Genomic DNA, 18,792 nt, shown 5'->3' with positions numbered 1-18,792 from the left:
GTCTGTCCTCCACTTTTAGTCAGTTTGCTGTTGAGGACTGAGTTTTGGTTGACTGACTGTTCTGGTGTTTCACAGGTAATTCCGAACTATACTGAAATTGTATTGAAATGTCTTTCTAAAGCAGAGTAATTGGGGTTGATATGTGAACTTTCAGCACCAGTAAGATGCCATTATTACAGATTCGTTCAATAGCACATTCACTGAATCGTGTCCCTTGATGTTGTTCAACATCCATTGAATGTTATCCTTTTACATTTGCTTTCCAACAAACATTTAACTGTCACTTCCCCACCTGTCTGTCTCTTCCAGTCTCGCTATGGCAGCTACACAGTACGCTACCGTACCACCACAACATCGCCATGGGGCAGCAAGGCACCTCGGGCCGCACCAGGCAGCTCCTCAACCCAGCGTTGGGGCACAGCAGCCTGGGCACGGAGCACCGGGACCAGGGCCCCATGTCTGCGACCTCCCTTCCCAGCCACATCCTACCCAGCCCCATCCTACCCACCTTACCCAGCCCCATCCCACCCAGCCCCACCCTACCCAGCACCACTCTACCCATCCCCAAGTCCTCCAGCCTCGCCCCTACTTCTACGTCCAGCCCTCCCCTCCTCCTCTCTATCAGTACCAGTGGCCTATGACCATGCCCTTCAACCCATACGGAGGCTTCCCTGGAATGGGTAAGCATGGTTTTGTTTCTTTGTCGCGATCAGCAGTTCTGTTTGATTTGATTGATTGTATTCCCCAGTGGATGTTTATTATGGTTTCAATGGAACAATAGATTGAGGGTTTATTCACATCAAGGGATTTAATCCTATCACCAGATTTTCGAATAATTCATTATCAGTGAACTACATGTCGCTTCTGATTGATCTATTCACATATTCAAAATCTGTTTTCTATGTAGTTTCCTCAATGAAACCTTATACAAACACAGGCATGTTTCTTTCTTGTAACTATTCTATTATTTTTTTAACAATTCTTTCTCTATGCAGATATTGCTCACTGAGCCCATGTCAAAGACAGTCTTCTGTCTTAACCTTAATTGTCCATCAAGTTCGCATTTTCTTAAAATTATCATTCCCTTCTCTCTCTGTCCCCAGGTTATGGTATGATGCCCCCCTTTCCTCCCACTGCCTACATGGAGGCTCCTGGTTACGTTATCCCCCACGCTGCGCTCCACCCTGCTGACTACCGACGCTTGATCCACCCCCAGTACCTCCACCCCCAGTACCCTCCTGCAGCCATGGCCTATCAGGTCCAGGCCCAGACCCGGAGGTTCCGCCCACCGCAGAACTTAATGCCCAGAGAGACCGTCAACACAGAAGTCCAGACAGAATCACCGCCGCTGCCCGCTAAACCCACAGGGAAGGAAGTCCAGCCCTCTAGGGGCAGCCCGTTGGCTGGTTCGGACTCTGGACGGGGTACGTCCACCACCAACTCCATCGCTCCATCGTCCCCAGGGAAACACAGCTGCCCGGAGGAGGAGGAGGATGACGAAGAAGAGGAGGAGGAGGAACAACATTCTCCCAAAGGTGTCTCCAAGGCAGTCTTTCAGGGGCCAGTAAGAAGCCAAGGTAGTGGTACCGCCATGCCTGCAGGACTAAAGACCATCCACTCTCATAGGACCTCTATAGAAACACACAGGAATGGCACCCCTAGTGGAGCCATGGTGAACCGTGACATGTGGTCGGTGTCTTCAGCGGATGGCCTGGGCCCCATGTGTAGCTCCTCGGTTCAGGAAGAGGATGAGGGTCTGGAGGAGATGATGGTCTCCAGCCCTGTCTTCCCTGATGTGTTGATGGGTGGAGGGTCACCGACCGCCGAAATGGAGGGGGTGCCAAAACATCGTCAGCAGCTTAGCCATGAGGAAACGACCCACAACAAAATGACACGAGGGGAAGAGGCCACAAGCTGTGGTGTGTCTGTGAAAGGAAGCTGTGAGGTTGACTGTGATAATATTTCAAATTCAAAGGATGACCCCTACAAGATAATGAAGCTCCCGTTCAAACTTAATGAGCTGGTGCTGGGGTCGAGAGAGGTCAACGAGTCTGTGCAGTCGCTTGCACCGTATATCCTGTCCAGAGAATGGATGATGGAGAACGGACTTCTGGAACAAGAGAACGGATTTATGGAACCAGAGAACCGACTTCTGGAACAAGGAAAACAACTGCTAGATGCAGAGAACCTTCTACAGAAGCAGTCAGATAAAATACCTGATGTTCCATGCTCGACAGATGGCATACTAGATGATGATGATGATGATCTCTCATGCTCGACAAAAACTGTACCAGAAGACAATGTTGTTCCATGCCCGATTCGCTCGGATTATGTTCCTGTGTTTAGAAAGGCAAACGAGTCTGAGTGGTCGGTGGATTCTCTTGCAATGTATGTCCCGTCCAGAGAATGGATGATGCAGAATGGACTGCTGGATCCAGAGAATGTTCCACAAAAAAGGTCAGATGAAGTACCTGACCCCTACAAGATAATGAAGCTCCCATTCAAACTTAATGACCTGGTGCTGGGGTCGAGAGAGGTCAACGAGTCTGTACAGTCGCTTGCACCGTATATCCTGTCCAGAGAATGGATGATGGAGAACGGACTTATGGAACAAGGAAAACAACTGCTAGATGCAGAGAACCTTCTACAGAAACAGTCAGATAAAATACCTGATGTTGGTCCATGCTTGAAGGATGGTGTACAAGAGGATGATGTTCTCTCATACTCAAAAATAATACCAGAAGAAAATGTTCCATGCCAGTTTCGCTCGGAGTATGCTCCTGTGTTTAAACAGGCAAATGAGTCAGTATGGTCGGTAGATTCGTTGGCCACATATGTCCCCTCTACAGAGTGGATGATACAGAATGGCCTTTTGGACCCTGAGACATTGGCTGAGAAGGTGTCGGATACTACTGACAGTCAATCCGTCTTGTCCAATCAGGTCATGCCCCTTATGGAGGAGAGCCATAGCCAGGTGTTTTCAGTGTCTTCCATAGACTCTCTCCCCACCTACGTTCCCTCGGCCAGCTGGCTGGCTGATGTGGGGAACGTGTACTACCACAGCATGGTCCCATCATGTTCTCTGGAGAACGTGAACGCCTTCAGCACGCCCATGGATAAACTCAGCCCACGGAAGAGGCCCGGCATGGACTCTGAGGTTCTGCCCTCCAAGCATAAGGAGAGCAAACTCAGACGCCTAGATATGGACACTATGAAGAAACTTGACCTGGGTAACGGCTCTCCTACACTGCTCTCAGGTCAAAGTAACAATGCAACCAGCCCCAGTATAGAGGGAAGGGGGAGTTGCAACGGGCAAGGATCAGCGGAACCTAAGGCTCAGAGTAGCCCCAATCAAAATGTTCCGGACCAGAGGGCCCAGAAGAGCCCCTGTTCTCGAAAGGACCCGGAGCAACAAGCCCCCAAATGCCTGGCAGGGGACAACAGCCCTGGTCCCCGTAACCAGGAAATTGAGGTGGTGAAGGAAACCACAGCCCAAATTGGGCAGGTTATACCCAGTCAACCAGAATGTGAGTGGCTGGTTATAGATGCATGCATAAAGATGCACAAGGTTTCCCCCTCAAAAGGACACCACAAGATGTCTATTCGGAAGTGTTCGAAGCCTCAGGAGGGAAAGGGCTCCTCCTGTGAGGAACACAAGCAGAGTACAGGCTGTTGCAGGAAGAGTCCTGAACCTACGCAGAGTAAAGTTGATTATAGGAAGAGCTCTGAAGCTACGCAGAGTAAAGTTGATTATAGGAAGAGCTCTGAAGCTAAGCAGAGTACAGTGAGCCCCAGGAGGAGCCTGGGAGAGAAGCGGAGCCCTGTCGATGCAGGAAACGAGAACTTGGCCAAGATGTCCCCCGACAACAAGTCTCAGGAGCGTAGGCGTGCCCCGCAGAAACGACATCCTGGTAAGACTTGGGCCAAAGTGTGTGTCAATTCAGGAAGTAAACAGAAATTCCAATTCCAAATTATGCTTTTTCTCCCTGCTTTCATTTAGGACATTTAGAATTGTAATTTAAGTTCATTGACTACATTGAAATGGAATTGACCTGGTGTGAATTACTGAAGCTTATGCTGTAGTGGGCCAATCTTAAAGGCATTGCACATTGACTGTTTGTGTGAGAGTGAGATAATGGTGTCTCTCCCATGATGACATGCAGAGTCTAGGAGAGCTAACAAGCCCAGGTTTGACCAGAAGGTGTGTGAGAATGTCCAGAAGAACACTAAGAAGCAGAGGCAATGGCAGAACAGACCACAACAAGGTCTGTAATGTAGACCAGTGCTGTGCCCCAAATCTCCGCCATTTCTCCTGGAGTATGGACTTGTGCACATCTAATCCCACACATGGATTTAAAAGCATAGGATTGGTCTAAACATGGACTCTTGCACCAATCCATCCATAAATTCATATGGAGTTCACAAGTGCATACTTCAGCAGAAGGGTGAAGATATGGAATGGAGCAATATTACGCATTACAGTGCTTCTGCTATGTTCAATCCACATTCAGTGATTGAATCAGTCAAGGTTGGTGGAGGTAGAAATCGGACGACCAGCTCATTCTAATGCATGGAAGGAGGAATGGTATCAAACACGTGTTTGATTCCATTCTATGCATTACAATGAGCCCGTCCTCTGATTTCGGCCTCCACCAACCACCACTGGTAATCACTGATTATAAGATGATGGTGTTGGTCTCTCCTCCAGCCAGACCACAGACTCAGACTAACCCTGCCAGACCCCACAGCCAGGCTAACCCAGCCAACCAGCCTTTTACCCAGCACAACAGCCAGAGGAATGACTACGAGGAGCCCTACAATGGTTTCTATGGAAGATCTGGGAAAACAAGAGGTGAGGAGAGCTGGGACATACAAAGCAAATACAACTCTATTTGTCTAACACATTTTGTACACCAATACACTTAACAGGAACATTTTATTTCAATAAAGGGAGATATAAAAAACTCAGCAAGATGAAAGCCGATCTGTTTTAATGATATTTCATATTTACTTTTTTTTATTCATATACTTTCTTTTAGATTATTTTCAATGGGGAATTGTCCAGGTGAAATGTTGATATTGTTAATAATATTCAGCAAGTTGAATTCATGCATTTCTCTCCATAGGAACAAATGGAAGAAACCCAAGGTTCTGACGTGACTGTAAACAGATCGAAACTACGGCCCCTTTTTAACTTAAAGAACTATCTATCTTTAACCTAAAACTTAATAAATAATACACTTTTTGTTTCTAAGTTGTTGTTTGGTCTTTTGATGGTGGTTGAAGCACTTTAACTTTTCATTGTAAGGAAAAAGAGAATTCAATTTTAAGATAATTTCATGGTCAATAGTTGTTGTTTTTTTTTCTTCCTTATTTTCCGAAGCAGTGATGTATGTTTACACTTACTAGAAATACCTCACCTCCTGACAGTTGTGAAGCATGCACCATGTGACAGACAGACAGACAGGGACTCACTGCACACTTCCCACAGGCCATTGCAATAAAACAAGGCTTGGTTTAGTTCCAGAAAATTCTTCCCTCCCATCTCTCCTTGTTCACTCCCCTTTTACAGATCTGACAACTGGGTAGATGTGAAAAGTCCAGCCTGTTTACCTTCCAGATGCCAGATTGTCGTAGATCTATCAAGGGGAATGAACAAGGCTTGAAGGGAAGGAACAGCTTTGTGGGAGGGAACACAGCCCCAGTTTTTACAAGTCACTAGCAGTAGGGGGTGTGTCCATTACCAGTACCACTTCAAAGCAACAACTTGTAGAGAAATGCCTCAACAGAGCCAGGAAGAGTTATAGGAGTCTGCAGAGGTGGCGGCTGTTGCCAGACTTTAGGTGAGATTATCTGCATGTCCAACATTGAACTGGTGAGATGAATGCATTTCTAGTAATGGGGAAATTGCATGCTCTAGATTGTTTTGAAGGGAGGTATGCATGTGTGTATATCTAAATATACACACGTGTTTGTGTGAAGTATGGAGTGTTTACTACTAAGTACACAACTTTCACTGCTCTTACCAAGTGATTGAAAAGTGCCTTTCCCTACTATGGTGTTCAGAGGTTCGATTATTGTTTTGAGTCAGTCCAAAAGGCTATTCAAGGTGATCGATGGTGGACTTTCATCAGCTTCATGTCTCACAGTTTCAAGTTAGCAGAAAATCATTCTCTTGAGTATGCATATATGATAAGATAAGCTTTTATTGTCTGTTTGCACAGGAATTTGCTTTACACCATTTAAAAACAGCTCTTGTCAGGACAAGTTAAATGGGCATAAATCCAACAGTCAATGCAATGATGTCTGGTCTGTATAAAGTGCTATAGTTTACAATACAATAGTCAAGGGTCAAGGGTGCTGAATGTAAAACAAGGACTTTGTCCTCATTGTTTCCTACAAGAGGCTTTATTATTAAGTTTTTTTGGCAAGTGTCCTGTTCTACAAATGTTTACGCCACTGTCCTACATTATCATAGACATACAGTGTACGTCATGTTTACTTCTGTAGGAAAGCTGGTGAACTGGTTTGTTGGTATGTGGGTACTTGCATGAACCTGAACAAAAATATCCTCAAGCTTGTTGTTCTCATCTCGAGACCAGACATTACCTTTCTGTACAAAGACACTGCAGACACTGCATTTATGTACAAAGACACTGTAGAAATAAACCAAATAAACCACTGTATACCACAATAAATGTGATCAGAGCAGGACCCAAAACTGTACTTAACAGAACCTGCACCGGTCTTGAGTCAGAGTGAACCCCTGTAATGTCATTGTGAGAGAGGTTCTACTTTACCTGAGGCTCAGAAGGATCTAGCGGTCAAAATTCTGGCAGTGTTTTGATCAGATGCAGGTTTGCTTATTAATAGCCAGGGGGAAGTTTGAGTCAACAATGACATGTTCCTATTGTAACACACACACACACACACACACTCTCTCTCTCTCTCTCTCTCTCTCTCTCTCCCCTCTTCCTCTTCCTGGTGTGTATGTTTCTGTAGACACACACGCACACAAACACACACACACACTCTCTCTGTCTCTCTCTCTTTCTGGTGTGTATGTTTCTGTAGACACACACACACACTCTCTCTCTCTCTCTCTCCCTCTCTCTCTTTCTGGTGTGTATGTTTCTGTAGACTCACACACTCTCTGTCTCTGTTTCTCTCTCTCTCTTTCTGGTGTGTATGTTTCTGTAGGCACACACACGCACACACACGCACACACACACACACACACACGCACTCTCTCTTTCTCTCTCTCTCTCTTTCTGGTGTGTATGTTTCTGTAGACACACACACACTCTCTCTCTCTCTCTCTCTCTCTCTCTCTTTCTGGTGTGTATGTTTCTGTAGACACACACACTCACACACTCTCTGTCTCTGTTTCTCTCTCTCTTTCTGGTGTGTATGTTTCTGTAGACACGCACGCACACACACGCACACACGCACTCTCTCTTTCTCTCTCTCTCTCTTTCTGGTGTGTATGTTTCTGTAGACACACACACACACACTCTCTCTCTCTCTCCCCCTCTCTGTCTCTCTCTCTCTTTCTGGTGTGTATGTTTCTGTAGACACGCACGCACACACACACACACGCACTCTCTCTTTCTCTCTGTCTCTCTCTCTCTCTTTCTGGTGTGTATGTTTCTGTAGACACGCACGCACACGCACATGCACACACACACACACACACTCGCGGCAATGACACATGACAAATGTTGTCTTTCCTCCAATAGGTTTCCTGGAACCTGACATGGAATAACATTGTGACAGTCTCATGTAATCAAGTTTAAGAGGAGAGAAGGAGGTGAGGAGAAGCCAAGAGACTGATACTTCTAACAGACTGCCTCTGGACAGTGTTTGGAACCTCAGTCCACTGTATACTCCTACTGGCGGGACTAACTGGGGTTGTGTATACTGTGAATGTCATTTGGAACAGAGCCAGGGCTGGAATTAGGTAGAATGCTTTGGAATCATCAGTGGAGATTCCGGAATGAAACACATTTTGCAGTTTAGAGATGTTTTTTTTTTTTTTTTTTTTTTTCTTCAGCTGAATGCCCACTGATTCAGCAGTGGTTGTGATTCTAGAGTTCTCAGAGTGATTCTATTCCACAAATTCCACCTGTGACCAGACCACACACTCAGAATGGAAACCCCCTCCCTCTCACAAGAAGAAGCCTCCTCCTTCTTGGAATGTCAGATCTGCCTGAACCCCTTCAATAGTTGGAGGCGACCCAAGATGCTAGCCTGCCATCACACCTGCTGTTCCGTCTGTCTGTCCAAGTTGAGAACAGGGGGTCAGGGGTCAGGGGACCAGGGGGGGGTCGATGGCGTCCGCTGCCCCTGGTGTCGCCACGTCACCACACTGCCCTTCTGTCTCTCTGTCGCCAAGCTCCCTGACGACCCGGACAAAATGGCCACCATCACCGCCGCTACAGCAGAAGCCTCGCCAGCCAGACCGGAAGCCTCGGGATGGAATGTAGGCCTCAGCCTGGAGAGGAAAACTACAACTCCCAACCCACGCACCTCAATGTCGGTCTACACGCCTGTCTTTATGAGGCTGCCCAGCACCGTCTGCTACCTGCTTCAGCCGCCACCTACCGGCGCAGAGATGGTGACACCTGGGCTACATTCAGGAGATCATAGAGATGCTATGAGTCGAACTGATTTGAGTTTATACTCAAATCAGAGAGATGCGCCTGTTCTAGATTATTTATTTCTATCTGAACGACCCACAACGGTGTTTCTCTCTGAACACAGGCCTGATGACTCTACAGAGAGGCACATCCTGATTGGACAGCCAAAGGGAAGGACTAGGGGGGGAGGTCTGGGGATGGGTGAGGGACAGGGGGAGAGGGGAAGGGAGGAGGGACCGGGGGAGAGCTGGGCTGGTTGTAAGACCTCGGTGCGAACCAGAGTGTTTTTAACAGCGGTTGTGGTCAGCTTTTCCCTGCTCTTCATCCTTTGCATCGTGCTGCAAAACATGTCCTGTTCCTCCAAGCGCTTCACTATCATATCCTGTGGGTGAAAGGACAACGTACAATGCGTTGTTCATGTAATCTCTTCTGAGTTTAAATTAACGTACTGTACGTTATTTTGGTATAGAGCTTCCTATTGGTTAGTTTGGACATTCTCTGAGATTTCAAGTCGTACATTTCCTGTACACACAACCACATATAAGACACATATTTTGTGTCTCTGTGTGTCTGTTTCTGTCTATGTCTCTCTCTGTTTCTCTCTCTCTCTCTCTCTCTCTCTCTCTCTCTCTCTCTCTCTCTCTCTCTCTCTGTCTCTGGGATCCACACATTCATAGATAGAAGAAATAAAGATATTTTTGCAATAATGATAATAAGTTTCACCATTAACACTGTGTGTCAATCATTTCCACCCATGACCTCTAGATAAACACGGCTGTTCCCAGAAAAGCGACCTTATCAATAGTGACTCAGCTGTTTAACCATGTAACCTGCGCAAGTCCCCCCATTCCCAGCAGATGGCGCTAGTACACTGTTAAGTGAATGTCCCCAAGTATGAGCAAATCTTGTTTACAACTGATCCATGTTCCATATTCTGGTGAGATAGAGAACACATATGTATTGCATCGGCATATGCAATGGGATTTGAATACATAAATACATGAATACATAAAGGGGAACACATAGTGTTCTCCACAAGCATTTCTAGTCTGCTTCGTAGTTTAGCGTTTAATAGATACACAATGTTATTGCCTTTATTGCGCTTTTTTCCACCTATGAGAGTCATGGCAGACCTCTGTTGAAAAGGAGATTATAAATAAAGGTTAACCTCTTAAGCTCCACGGGCCCATAATTGGGCCCAAATTCTGCTGTAATTTCATTATTAATTTCATTTTATTCTGTGAAGTAAACAAATTGATTTACTCCTTGTCATGTGTAGTCTGTTATTCTGAACTATGATCTGAACATGTCCACACAAAACGTAAAGGTACAAACCTATCAAATGGCATCCTGCTTTTGCGTCTGATCATCACATTTCTAATGTTATACGCAGTGTTATAAGCAATGTACTTTGGGTCTGTTTTTCTGGCGGAAATGGCTCAAATAAGGCCTGGAGTCTAAGAGGTTAAAGAAAACGACAGGGTGAGGCGCGGAGCGGAGCTGACGTCAACAATGTCAAGGGGTGACTGGAGAGTGACTGAGCTCCTCGTCTTTGATGAGACAAACAAGACAATCGGAAGCCAGGCAGCTGTGGAACAACGAGCCCCGTGTCTTTTGTCCCTCCGCAGGCCGCGTGGAGAGACATCCCTTTGGTCTTCTGTTGTGCGCTTGTTTACCTCCACCTGAAAGAGATTCATTTGTCTGACTCTCTTTTTGTTTGACATGTTTTATTGCTTTTATTCCACACAGGGAGAGAACGATTGATGTTAAACTCTCCAATAGCCTTTAATAGCCATTACGTTGAGAAATGAGAATGATTACATAACAGTATAAATACAAGCGCTTCCAATAGAAAAAATTTAACAAACATTGCAAGGAAAATATCTAAAAGGCAAGAGAATTACTTTCAACCCATCCATTCTACAGTTAAGACAACACTTCTCTTTTTTTTTTTTTAACAAGATATATATGTTTTAACATATCAAATTACACTGCTTGCAAAATCTTGAGTAAATGTTTTAGCATTGATTTCTGTAATACACTTATTCACACTACAGAGCCAAACCAAGCTGAGCCAAGCTGAGCTGTACTGGGCCTGGTTACGTATCCACCATAGCAATATGATCTGACTAGCACAGTAGGGTTCAGGTCAGCTTGTATGGACAGTAAAGCCACGATCTCCTTCCTGGTTCAAAGGTCATGACCCAGCCTGGCGACCTCGTCCAATAGGAAGTCCACGTCCTCTCTCTGTGTGGCTGGATTGGAGAACACACACCTGAAGAAGTTCACCTTGTCCCCCAGCGGCTGGTAGCCAATCATAGTCATCCCCTGCTCCATCATCTTGGCTTTGATCTTTGGGGCCACCTGAAAAACCAAACACTCAGATATATACTCACCCTATATACGCACTTTATTAGGAACACCATACTTATACTGGGTAGGGCCTCCCTTTGCTCTCAAAATAGCCTCAGTTCTTCGTGTTGGAAACATTCCTTTGAGATTCTAGTCCATGATAACATGACTGCATCACACAATTCCTGCAGATTTTTCAGGTGCACTTTCAAGATTCAAGATTCTTTATTTGTCACGTGCATACAAGTATACAGTGAAATGCAAAAGTGACAGTGCCACAGAGTAGTGCAACAATAAGTTTTAAAATAGTAGAATGATGTAGCAGCTGGCTTCAGTGATTCAGGTGTGTACTGACCTCATATAGTCTGCTGTTCCTCTCAGGACCCGGGGGCAAGTTCCTCAGACTGGGTGGGATGTACCAGAAACACACGTTGCTATGTTCAGGCTGCATGGGAGGCATTACACACAACCAGCTTAACACCACACGTTGCTGTGTTAAGGAGACATTACAGACAACTTTGCGACATGTTAATCTTCCTGAGGTATTATGCAATGCAATTACACTCACTTTACACTTTATTAGGAACACCTGTACACCTTCTCATGGTGGAGGTGGTGTGGGGAATGTTTTCTTGGCACACTTTGGGCCCGTTAATACCAATCAATCATCGCTTGAATGCCACAGCCAATTTGAGTATTGCACCATGTCACAAAGCAAAAGTCGTCTCAAACTGGTTTCATGAACATGACAATGAGTTCAGTGTTCTTCAGTGGCCTTCACTAGTGTTCCTAATAAAGTGTATGGTGAATGTATATTCAAGCAACATGTACACAGGCACATAGAAAAGAACAGGCTATGCAAGTTGATAAACACTGCAATCATAAATAATGCAATGATGACCTGATAAAGGAAACATGTATATGCGTAAAACAGAAGAAACCCCCCCCCAATAACCCACTTACTTTGCTTTTGAAGACGAGTTCAAAGTCAGTCCTGCACTGGAGTTTGTTGAACAGGTACTCTGCGTTCTCCAAACACTTGTTGACCTGGGACCCAAAGCCTTCTGAGCCCTGAGGAGAGAAATATGACTTCAGAGGGACGAAGACGTGGTAATAAAATGCTCAAGTGTCACTCAGGAAACACGTGCAACCCTTAGCCATCCAATCAGATCAATTATAGGTTGCCGTTCTTCTATCCCACTTGACAGCTTTCTATTCAACTTCATCAACTCAATGCGTTTGGTTTTCTGGACCCAGATGGCTTAATCTGTGTCTTGGAAACTGCCCCTCTAAGTAGACCTATAGTATGTGGCTCCTGAGCACTGAGAAGTCACACACTGTATGGATTGAAGTAATGATTAGAATAACCTCACCATGACCTTTAAAACTGAATCAGATCAATAATTTTATTGATCGTTATCATCTACCAACTTATCTTACTTCACAGCTTGTCGTAGAATTTAAATCATAGTATTTTGAAATAAAATACCGTTAACCAGAGCTGTTGATTCATCCAGAGACTTTATTCACAGAGAAAGAAGCCGTTTCAGATTTGCAAAGTTGAACACCTTTCCACTTCCGTTACCTGTCTTTTTATAAACTTCACACAGGTCAACGCCCTCCATTCAACAAACTTCTAATTCCTGTCTACATACACCAATGACATTCAAGAACTACATTTCGTCATCCAGGAAGATACTCCTACCTGGCTTGGCGTCGGTCAGTCTGTTGAAAGATCAATTGACCTTGGCTGTTTTCTAAAGCCTTTTATCCTGGCTGTTTTACAACTGTGTTTATTACTCATCTACCCTGTCCTTAGATCACTCTATCCTGTTTCTGCAGCTTTGATCCATAGTACTTCATTGTTTTCCTACCCTCTGGTCAGCCCTTGGTTTAACCTCACCCCTCCTTAATTGCACTCTTCAAATATTCTTAAGACCATCTGTTTTCTTGTGACCTTTTCCCCTAGGTGTGGGATTACAACCCTTATATGTCTTTAAATTTACCATAAGCTTTGTAATGAACTCGATGTATGGTATGTGAGTACAGCAGGGGAGGTTGGTGGAGGTAGAAATCGGAGGACGGGCTCATTGTCATGCATGGAATGGAATGAGGAATGAGGAATGGTATCAAACACAATCCTCATTCCGTTCCATGCGTTACAACAAGCCCGTCCTCCGATTTCTACCTCCACTGTCCTCCACTGGAGTACAGTATGTAGAACAGAGTAGTACAGGTACTGTGTGGGAGTGTGTAACTGCACCTTGGCCTTCCACATCAGCCAGAGCTTGAAAACATCGACATGTCGGCCACACTGGATGGTCTTGTCTCCCGTGTCGTAGGTGGTGTCATAATGCTTGTCAGTCTGGAACAGGTATTCAGCACACAGCTGATTGCACTCCTGTAGGAGACCCTGGGAGGGTGAGAACACAGGGGCTATAGTGTGTGTGCGCGTGTGTGTGCGCGTGTGTGTGTGTGTGTGTGTGTGTGTGCGACTATCACGTACATCATGTCAGACGAGGGTAAATGGAGGATTCTCTAATTGATAGTGATGGTACTTTTTTTACTAGCTTCTCACCCTCCTCTTCACCAAAATGGCGGAGCATTGCAGCGGAGCGCCCATCATCTTGTGAGGGTTCCAGGTCACTGACCATGCTCTGGGGAAGGAGAACCAATAATGAACCAATCAGAGGAGTTATTACAGTACTACAGACTTCAGGGTTCTGGGGTCAATTCCATTTCAATTACAGTTTGAATGGACAAATTGTCAAAAACACTGGCTATTGCACAGTGGAAATCCAGCAATCTATTATGTCCTTCTAGAGCTGAGGAGCAGTGGAGGCCAGTGGAGGTAGAAATCGGAGAACGGTTCATTGCAATGCAATCTGGTATGGAATCTTCCAGATTGCAATGCAATGATGTCTGCCTCCAGCAGCCTCCCCTGGTGTAGAACTATGTTTGTTATTAAGTGCAGGGCTAGAACTAAAATATGCTGTCCAAAGGTTAAAGTAGCAGGGAGTTAGAAGCAAAGGAAGGGAGTGAGGAAAGTTAGCTCAGTCCTCTCTAATGACCTTTCTAATCCCTGTAGTTTGACCCGATGCCTCCTGGACATCAACAAACCACCACCCCAGGCTGCCTGTCAAGAGAGAGAGACAAGGTACCGTCTGAATATCAATATTAAAACATAACATTACAACAAATAAGGCACTAAGTAAAAGCATAGTAAGACAGTGTTGTTCCTTTGGTAAATACTATATTTCTATGTTACTAAACAGTGGTACAGTAAGAGCAACACAAGTGTTATTTACATGATTGTTATATGTAAATAACACTTTAGATTATTACATGACCATTCGAGGAAGGTGGATGCTGGAAAAGAGAGACAAGTATGCAAAATACATCAACATGCAGCCAGAGTCCGTGGGTGTCGCAGATGTCTGCGATGGCATTTATGGGATCGAAGGCCCCGTACACAGTAGTGCCCGCTGTGGCGTTGACATAGAACGGGACACAACCCTACGAGAGAGGGAGGGAGGGAGGGAGAGAGAGAGAGAGAGAGAGAGAGAGAGAGAGAGAAAGAGAGAGACACACAGAGAGACACACAGAGAGACACACAGAGAGACAGAGAGAGAAAGCGATAACATGAATGCTGATGAGTTTATTCACCCGTTCCTACAGTGCAGCTGCCATAGTACATTCTGTGCACCAGACAGTGAAGATGGCTACAGACAGGGGCTGTGTTTCCATATTCACACTAGAATTAGAATTAGAATTTAGAATGCATTAAGAATTGGCTATTGTCTTTTGGAAGACAGCCAGACACTCTGATTGAAAGTTTCCCGCCAGGGGACTTTGTCCCACAAATGTGATTAAATCCAGCCATATGCTTTTAACCCTTCAGTTAAGTCCTAAGAGTCAACTCCTCCTTCACGTCACACCTTCGCTTTAGCAGTTACGATACTGGACTCCAACTCTTCCGGAATCATCTTTCCCCTTCGAGAGGAAGACAATGGCGCCAACTTTAGCCCTGATAATGATGATTTACCGGCAAACATTCACCATCGACACATGAATGATGACCCCTCCAGACCCCGGCACTTACCGTTCATCACATTTCACCACGACAACGTTGTCGCTCCCTATCCCAAGGACAGCGGCAGACTTCTTCAGTGAGTAATGACTCTGAGAACAGAAACAATGACCAGCATTAGAATGAGTTGATTAAGTCAGATCTATCTCTCCTGCCCAGCTCAGTGGCGCAAAATAAATCATCGACGCCCACCCACCCACACACAAGATGACGCTTCTCAATGATTTAATCCTGTCACCGGAATAGATCAATCAAATAGAAATACAAAATATAAATCAATATAAAAGTTAAATCAACCACACCTACAGTGAATTATGTGTATTTCAAAATCTCTTTAGACCCAGGTCTGATAGATAATGATGATGATGATGATGATGATGATGATGACTGAGGACAATGGAATGTCGAGAGAATTACCTGGCTAAATAAACGTGACATGAATCAGATAGTTACATGCGCTGAGGTGAACATGGCCAGTCTGGGCAGTGATGTCATTCCTCTGGTCTTCACCTCAGGGTAGAAGTGATACCTGGCCACTAGTACACTGTACAGGTTGGACATGGTGCCTCCTAAGGAAATATAGATAGATAGCAGGGGAGGCTGGTTGAAGGTAGAAATCGGAGGACGGGCTCATTGTAATGCACGGAACGGAATGGGGAACGGTATCAAACACGCCCCCCGTCCTCCGATTTCTACCTCCACCAGCCTCCACTGATTCACACATTTGTCTTGATGGTGAGGTCTAACAATGTAGCACTCTACCTGGACAGAAGATGCCGTCCCCCACCTCCTCCGCCCAACCAACAATCTCCTGCATCTTCTTCAGCAGGACCTCCTCCATAAGGATGAATACAGGAGCCACCTCAAATGTAAACCTCCAAAAACAAAATTTTACAGCTTTACAACATTAACATCTAAATTGTATTTCAGAATATGTACGCCAGAGAATCAACCAAATCTACGAGTTTAAATAACATCTGAGTTTTAAATGTCAGATGGATGAGTGTTTTTGAAAAAAAGCCCTGTGGCATTCAATTATCACTGTGGGGATCAATACAGTTCATTTGATTCTATTCTATTCAGTTCCATTAATTTCCTGCCTAAGGGGGGGGGGGGGGGCTGTTATTGTGTGGGAGAGCAGGGAGAGAGAGAGATCTTACATGTTGGTGTTAGCGGTGGAGGTCAGCCACTCTCCAGCCAGACCAATCACATCCAGGCCTGAGGAGAGCTGGTTGAAGAAGCGTGGGTGACCTGGTGGGTGAAGGAGAGGAGAGGTCATGGCAGAAACCTTCAACACTTCAACACTCACACAATGAAATGCGACCATTGTATGTGGGCCAGAGAAAGTGCTCAGCTACGTACAGTATGTGCAGCAGAGTTCTACCTTATCTCTTATATCAGTCCACGCTGTTACTACCTGTGGTTCCAGAACCATATTCAGTCCTCTGTGAGATATTCCATTATTCCATTATTCCATTATTCCATTATTCCATTATTATGCATTACAATGAGCTCGTCCTCCGATTTGGAAGTTCACCACTGCCACATCTGCCGCCAGGGACGGTTCACAACATGTCTCATGTTCATGGGCCAGGCAGTGAGAGCTGAGCTATGCTCAGACCCCGCCGTAGCTGAGCCGCTGTACGCCGCTGGCTGTGCATGTATGTTTATATCCCACCCGCCACCTCAGCTTCCACCTGCAGGTTTCCCTCCGTGTTTTACCTACCTATAATAATAATAATAATAATAATAATAATAATAATATATACCATTTAGCTATCCAAAGCGACTTACATTGCAGTGAGTGCATACATTTCAGTATGTATGGTCCCAGCAGGAATCAAACCCACAAGCGTTGTTAGCGCCATGCTCTACCAACTAGGCCATAGAGGACCATACCAAACCTACCTACGGGGGGGTTTGAAGTTCATGGGCTCCCCGCTATGTATATTATTTGTATATAATTATGTTTAACTTCAAGTGGGGAGCTATGTCAGAGCGGAGCCTTCCATTTACGCCAAACCTAAAGTATGCGTTATACCTGTTTATACCTGTTTTGACTCCGTACTTCAGCGTGTCCCTGCAGTCAACCAGGAGTTGCTCCAGGTTCTCCGGCTGGTCGGGCAGCTCCAGGCTGAAGCCCTCTAGGCCCTCTCTGAGCTGGTGGGGGTGGTGGAAGTCCAGCACCTTGGAGCTCCTCTGGAGGGACCTGGAGACGTAGGAGAGGAGGAGGGTCACCAGCTCCTGGATGAACCCTTGGGTGGCTTCCTCTCCGCCCGACGCAGGAAGGAGATCTGACCAGGAAGTCACCATATAAGGCATCATATTTTATCATACCAACTTATTGACCATGTTCCAACATCCACTCTATGGATAATAATAACAATAGTAATACGCGTTTATTTATATGGCACCTTTCATACATAAGAATGCAGCTCAAAGTGCTGTACAATACTGGAACAGATGAACAGATAACAAAGGAACAGATAAAAAAGGAAAAGGAGAACGACCAAAACATCAGCAAAGTGCTGTACAATACAGTGCGATTGAGTGACCTGAAGTTCTGCACCAGCTGCTGAACATGAAACCTTTTTTTGGTCTTCCTTTAGTGTTATTTTATTTTCAATTTCTCCTTCCCTCTCCTGAGCCTTCCTGTCTAACTTTTCGCCCTGGCTACTCTGTTTAATTTCCCTTGGGAACCCGTGCACACACTCAGTGACTCAGGCCCTGTGTGTTCTAATATCCACCCTATGGATACCACCATCCAGGCTAGCGTGCTCTACCACACAGAGTCAGTGAGTCATCAGGGGAACGATGATTGCTTTTTCCAGTGTGACCACGGGACTAAAATGATGGTGATGCTCTGTTAATGGTTGCATTACCCTGCCTCCCCTTGTAAAACCAACCTCCTGATCACAGTCTGATACTGTAGATGAATAACCATGGCAACAGCTTTCATCAGGAGCTTACGCACCACTGTAGATGAATAGGCTAGCGCTAGCTTTCGTCATGCTAACACAGGCGTGATCGAGTTGCCTGCCTGTCTGCCTGCCTGCCTGTCTGCCTGCCTGCCTGCCTGCCTGCCTGCCTGCCTGTCTGCCTGTCTGTCTGTCTGCCTGCCTGCCTGCCTGCCTGCCTGCCTGCCTGTCTGCCTGTCTACCTGCCTGTCTGCCTGCCTGCCTGCCTGCCTGCCTGCCTGCCTGCCTGTCTGTCTGTCTGTCTGTCTGTCTGTCTCACCTTTGCTGTAGACAGTGCTGAAGTCCTTGGGTCTGCAGGTGTGCTCCCTGGCCTGGGGTGTCATGGCATTGTTTTCAGATGATCTTCTGTCCTGTTTACTTCCTAGTTCTCGACCTTGTTGACCCTCTGCATCAGGTTTAGTGTTGTCTATGATGCTGTCTAAAACAAACACATGCTTTTAATTAGCAATGACCTTGTGGCTGTAGGCTACAACGTATCCTTGAGAAATCTGAATACAGTAGAACCATAGAATCCATAGAATCATTCAGGAAGGACACAGGATTTTATTATTATGTAGGTGGGTCAGGCTATAATATTCTGGATGATAAATAATTATGTTTTAAAAAAAAAAAAAAAAAAAAAAAAAAAAAAAAAATAATAATAATATATATATATATAGTACCAGTCAAAAGTTTGGACACACCTTCTCATTCAATTCACATTCTTGGCAAGGTGTGTCCAAACTTTTGACTG

At 45.3% G+C, this 18,792-nt stretch overlaps 1 protein-coding gene across 2 annotated transcripts in view; it reads right to left on the bottom strand.

The window, feature by feature from the left end:
• Positions 1-10,608: 10,608 nt before the first annotated feature.
• gad3 (glutamate decarboxylase 3) overlaps positions 10,609-18,792 on the bottom strand; it is a 12,978-nt gene continuing 4,794 nt past the window's right edge. For both annotated transcript variants that reach the window (XM_083690256.1, XM_083690257.1), the window contains 14 exons: positions 18,319-18,477; positions 17,133-17,375; positions 16,242-16,332; positions 15,844-15,956; positions 15,535-15,650; positions 15,094-15,173; positions 14,930-14,984; positions 14,391-14,507; positions 14,063-14,127; positions 13,570-13,648; positions 13,255-13,404; positions 11,955-12,062; positions 11,347-11,436; positions 10,609-11,003 (listed from right to left, as the gene is read on the bottom strand). In XM_083690256.1, the coding sequence (XP_083546382.1) occupies positions 10,830-11,003; positions 11,347-11,436; positions 11,955-12,062; positions 13,255-13,404; positions 13,570-13,648; positions 14,063-14,127; positions 14,391-14,507; positions 14,930-14,984; positions 15,094-15,173; positions 15,535-15,650; positions 15,844-15,956; positions 16,242-16,332; positions 17,133-17,375; positions 18,319-18,477 (1,640 nt within the window). In that variant the 3' untranslated portion in view covers positions 10,609-10,829. The remainder of the gene's footprint in view (positions 11,004-11,346; positions 11,437-11,954; positions 12,063-13,254; positions 13,405-13,569; positions 13,649-14,062; positions 14,128-14,390; positions 14,508-14,929; positions 14,985-15,093; positions 15,174-15,534; positions 15,651-15,843; positions 15,957-16,241; positions 16,333-17,132; positions 17,376-18,318; positions 18,478-18,792) is intronic.

The sequence above is a fragment of the Argentina silus genome, assembly GCF_951799395.1.
Source record: "Argentina silus genome assembly, chromosome: 18".
NCBI lineage: Eukaryota > Metazoa > Chordata > Actinopteri > Argentiniformes > Argentinidae > Argentina > Argentina silus.
This window is presented reverse-complemented; position numbering and strand designations above follow the sequence as displayed.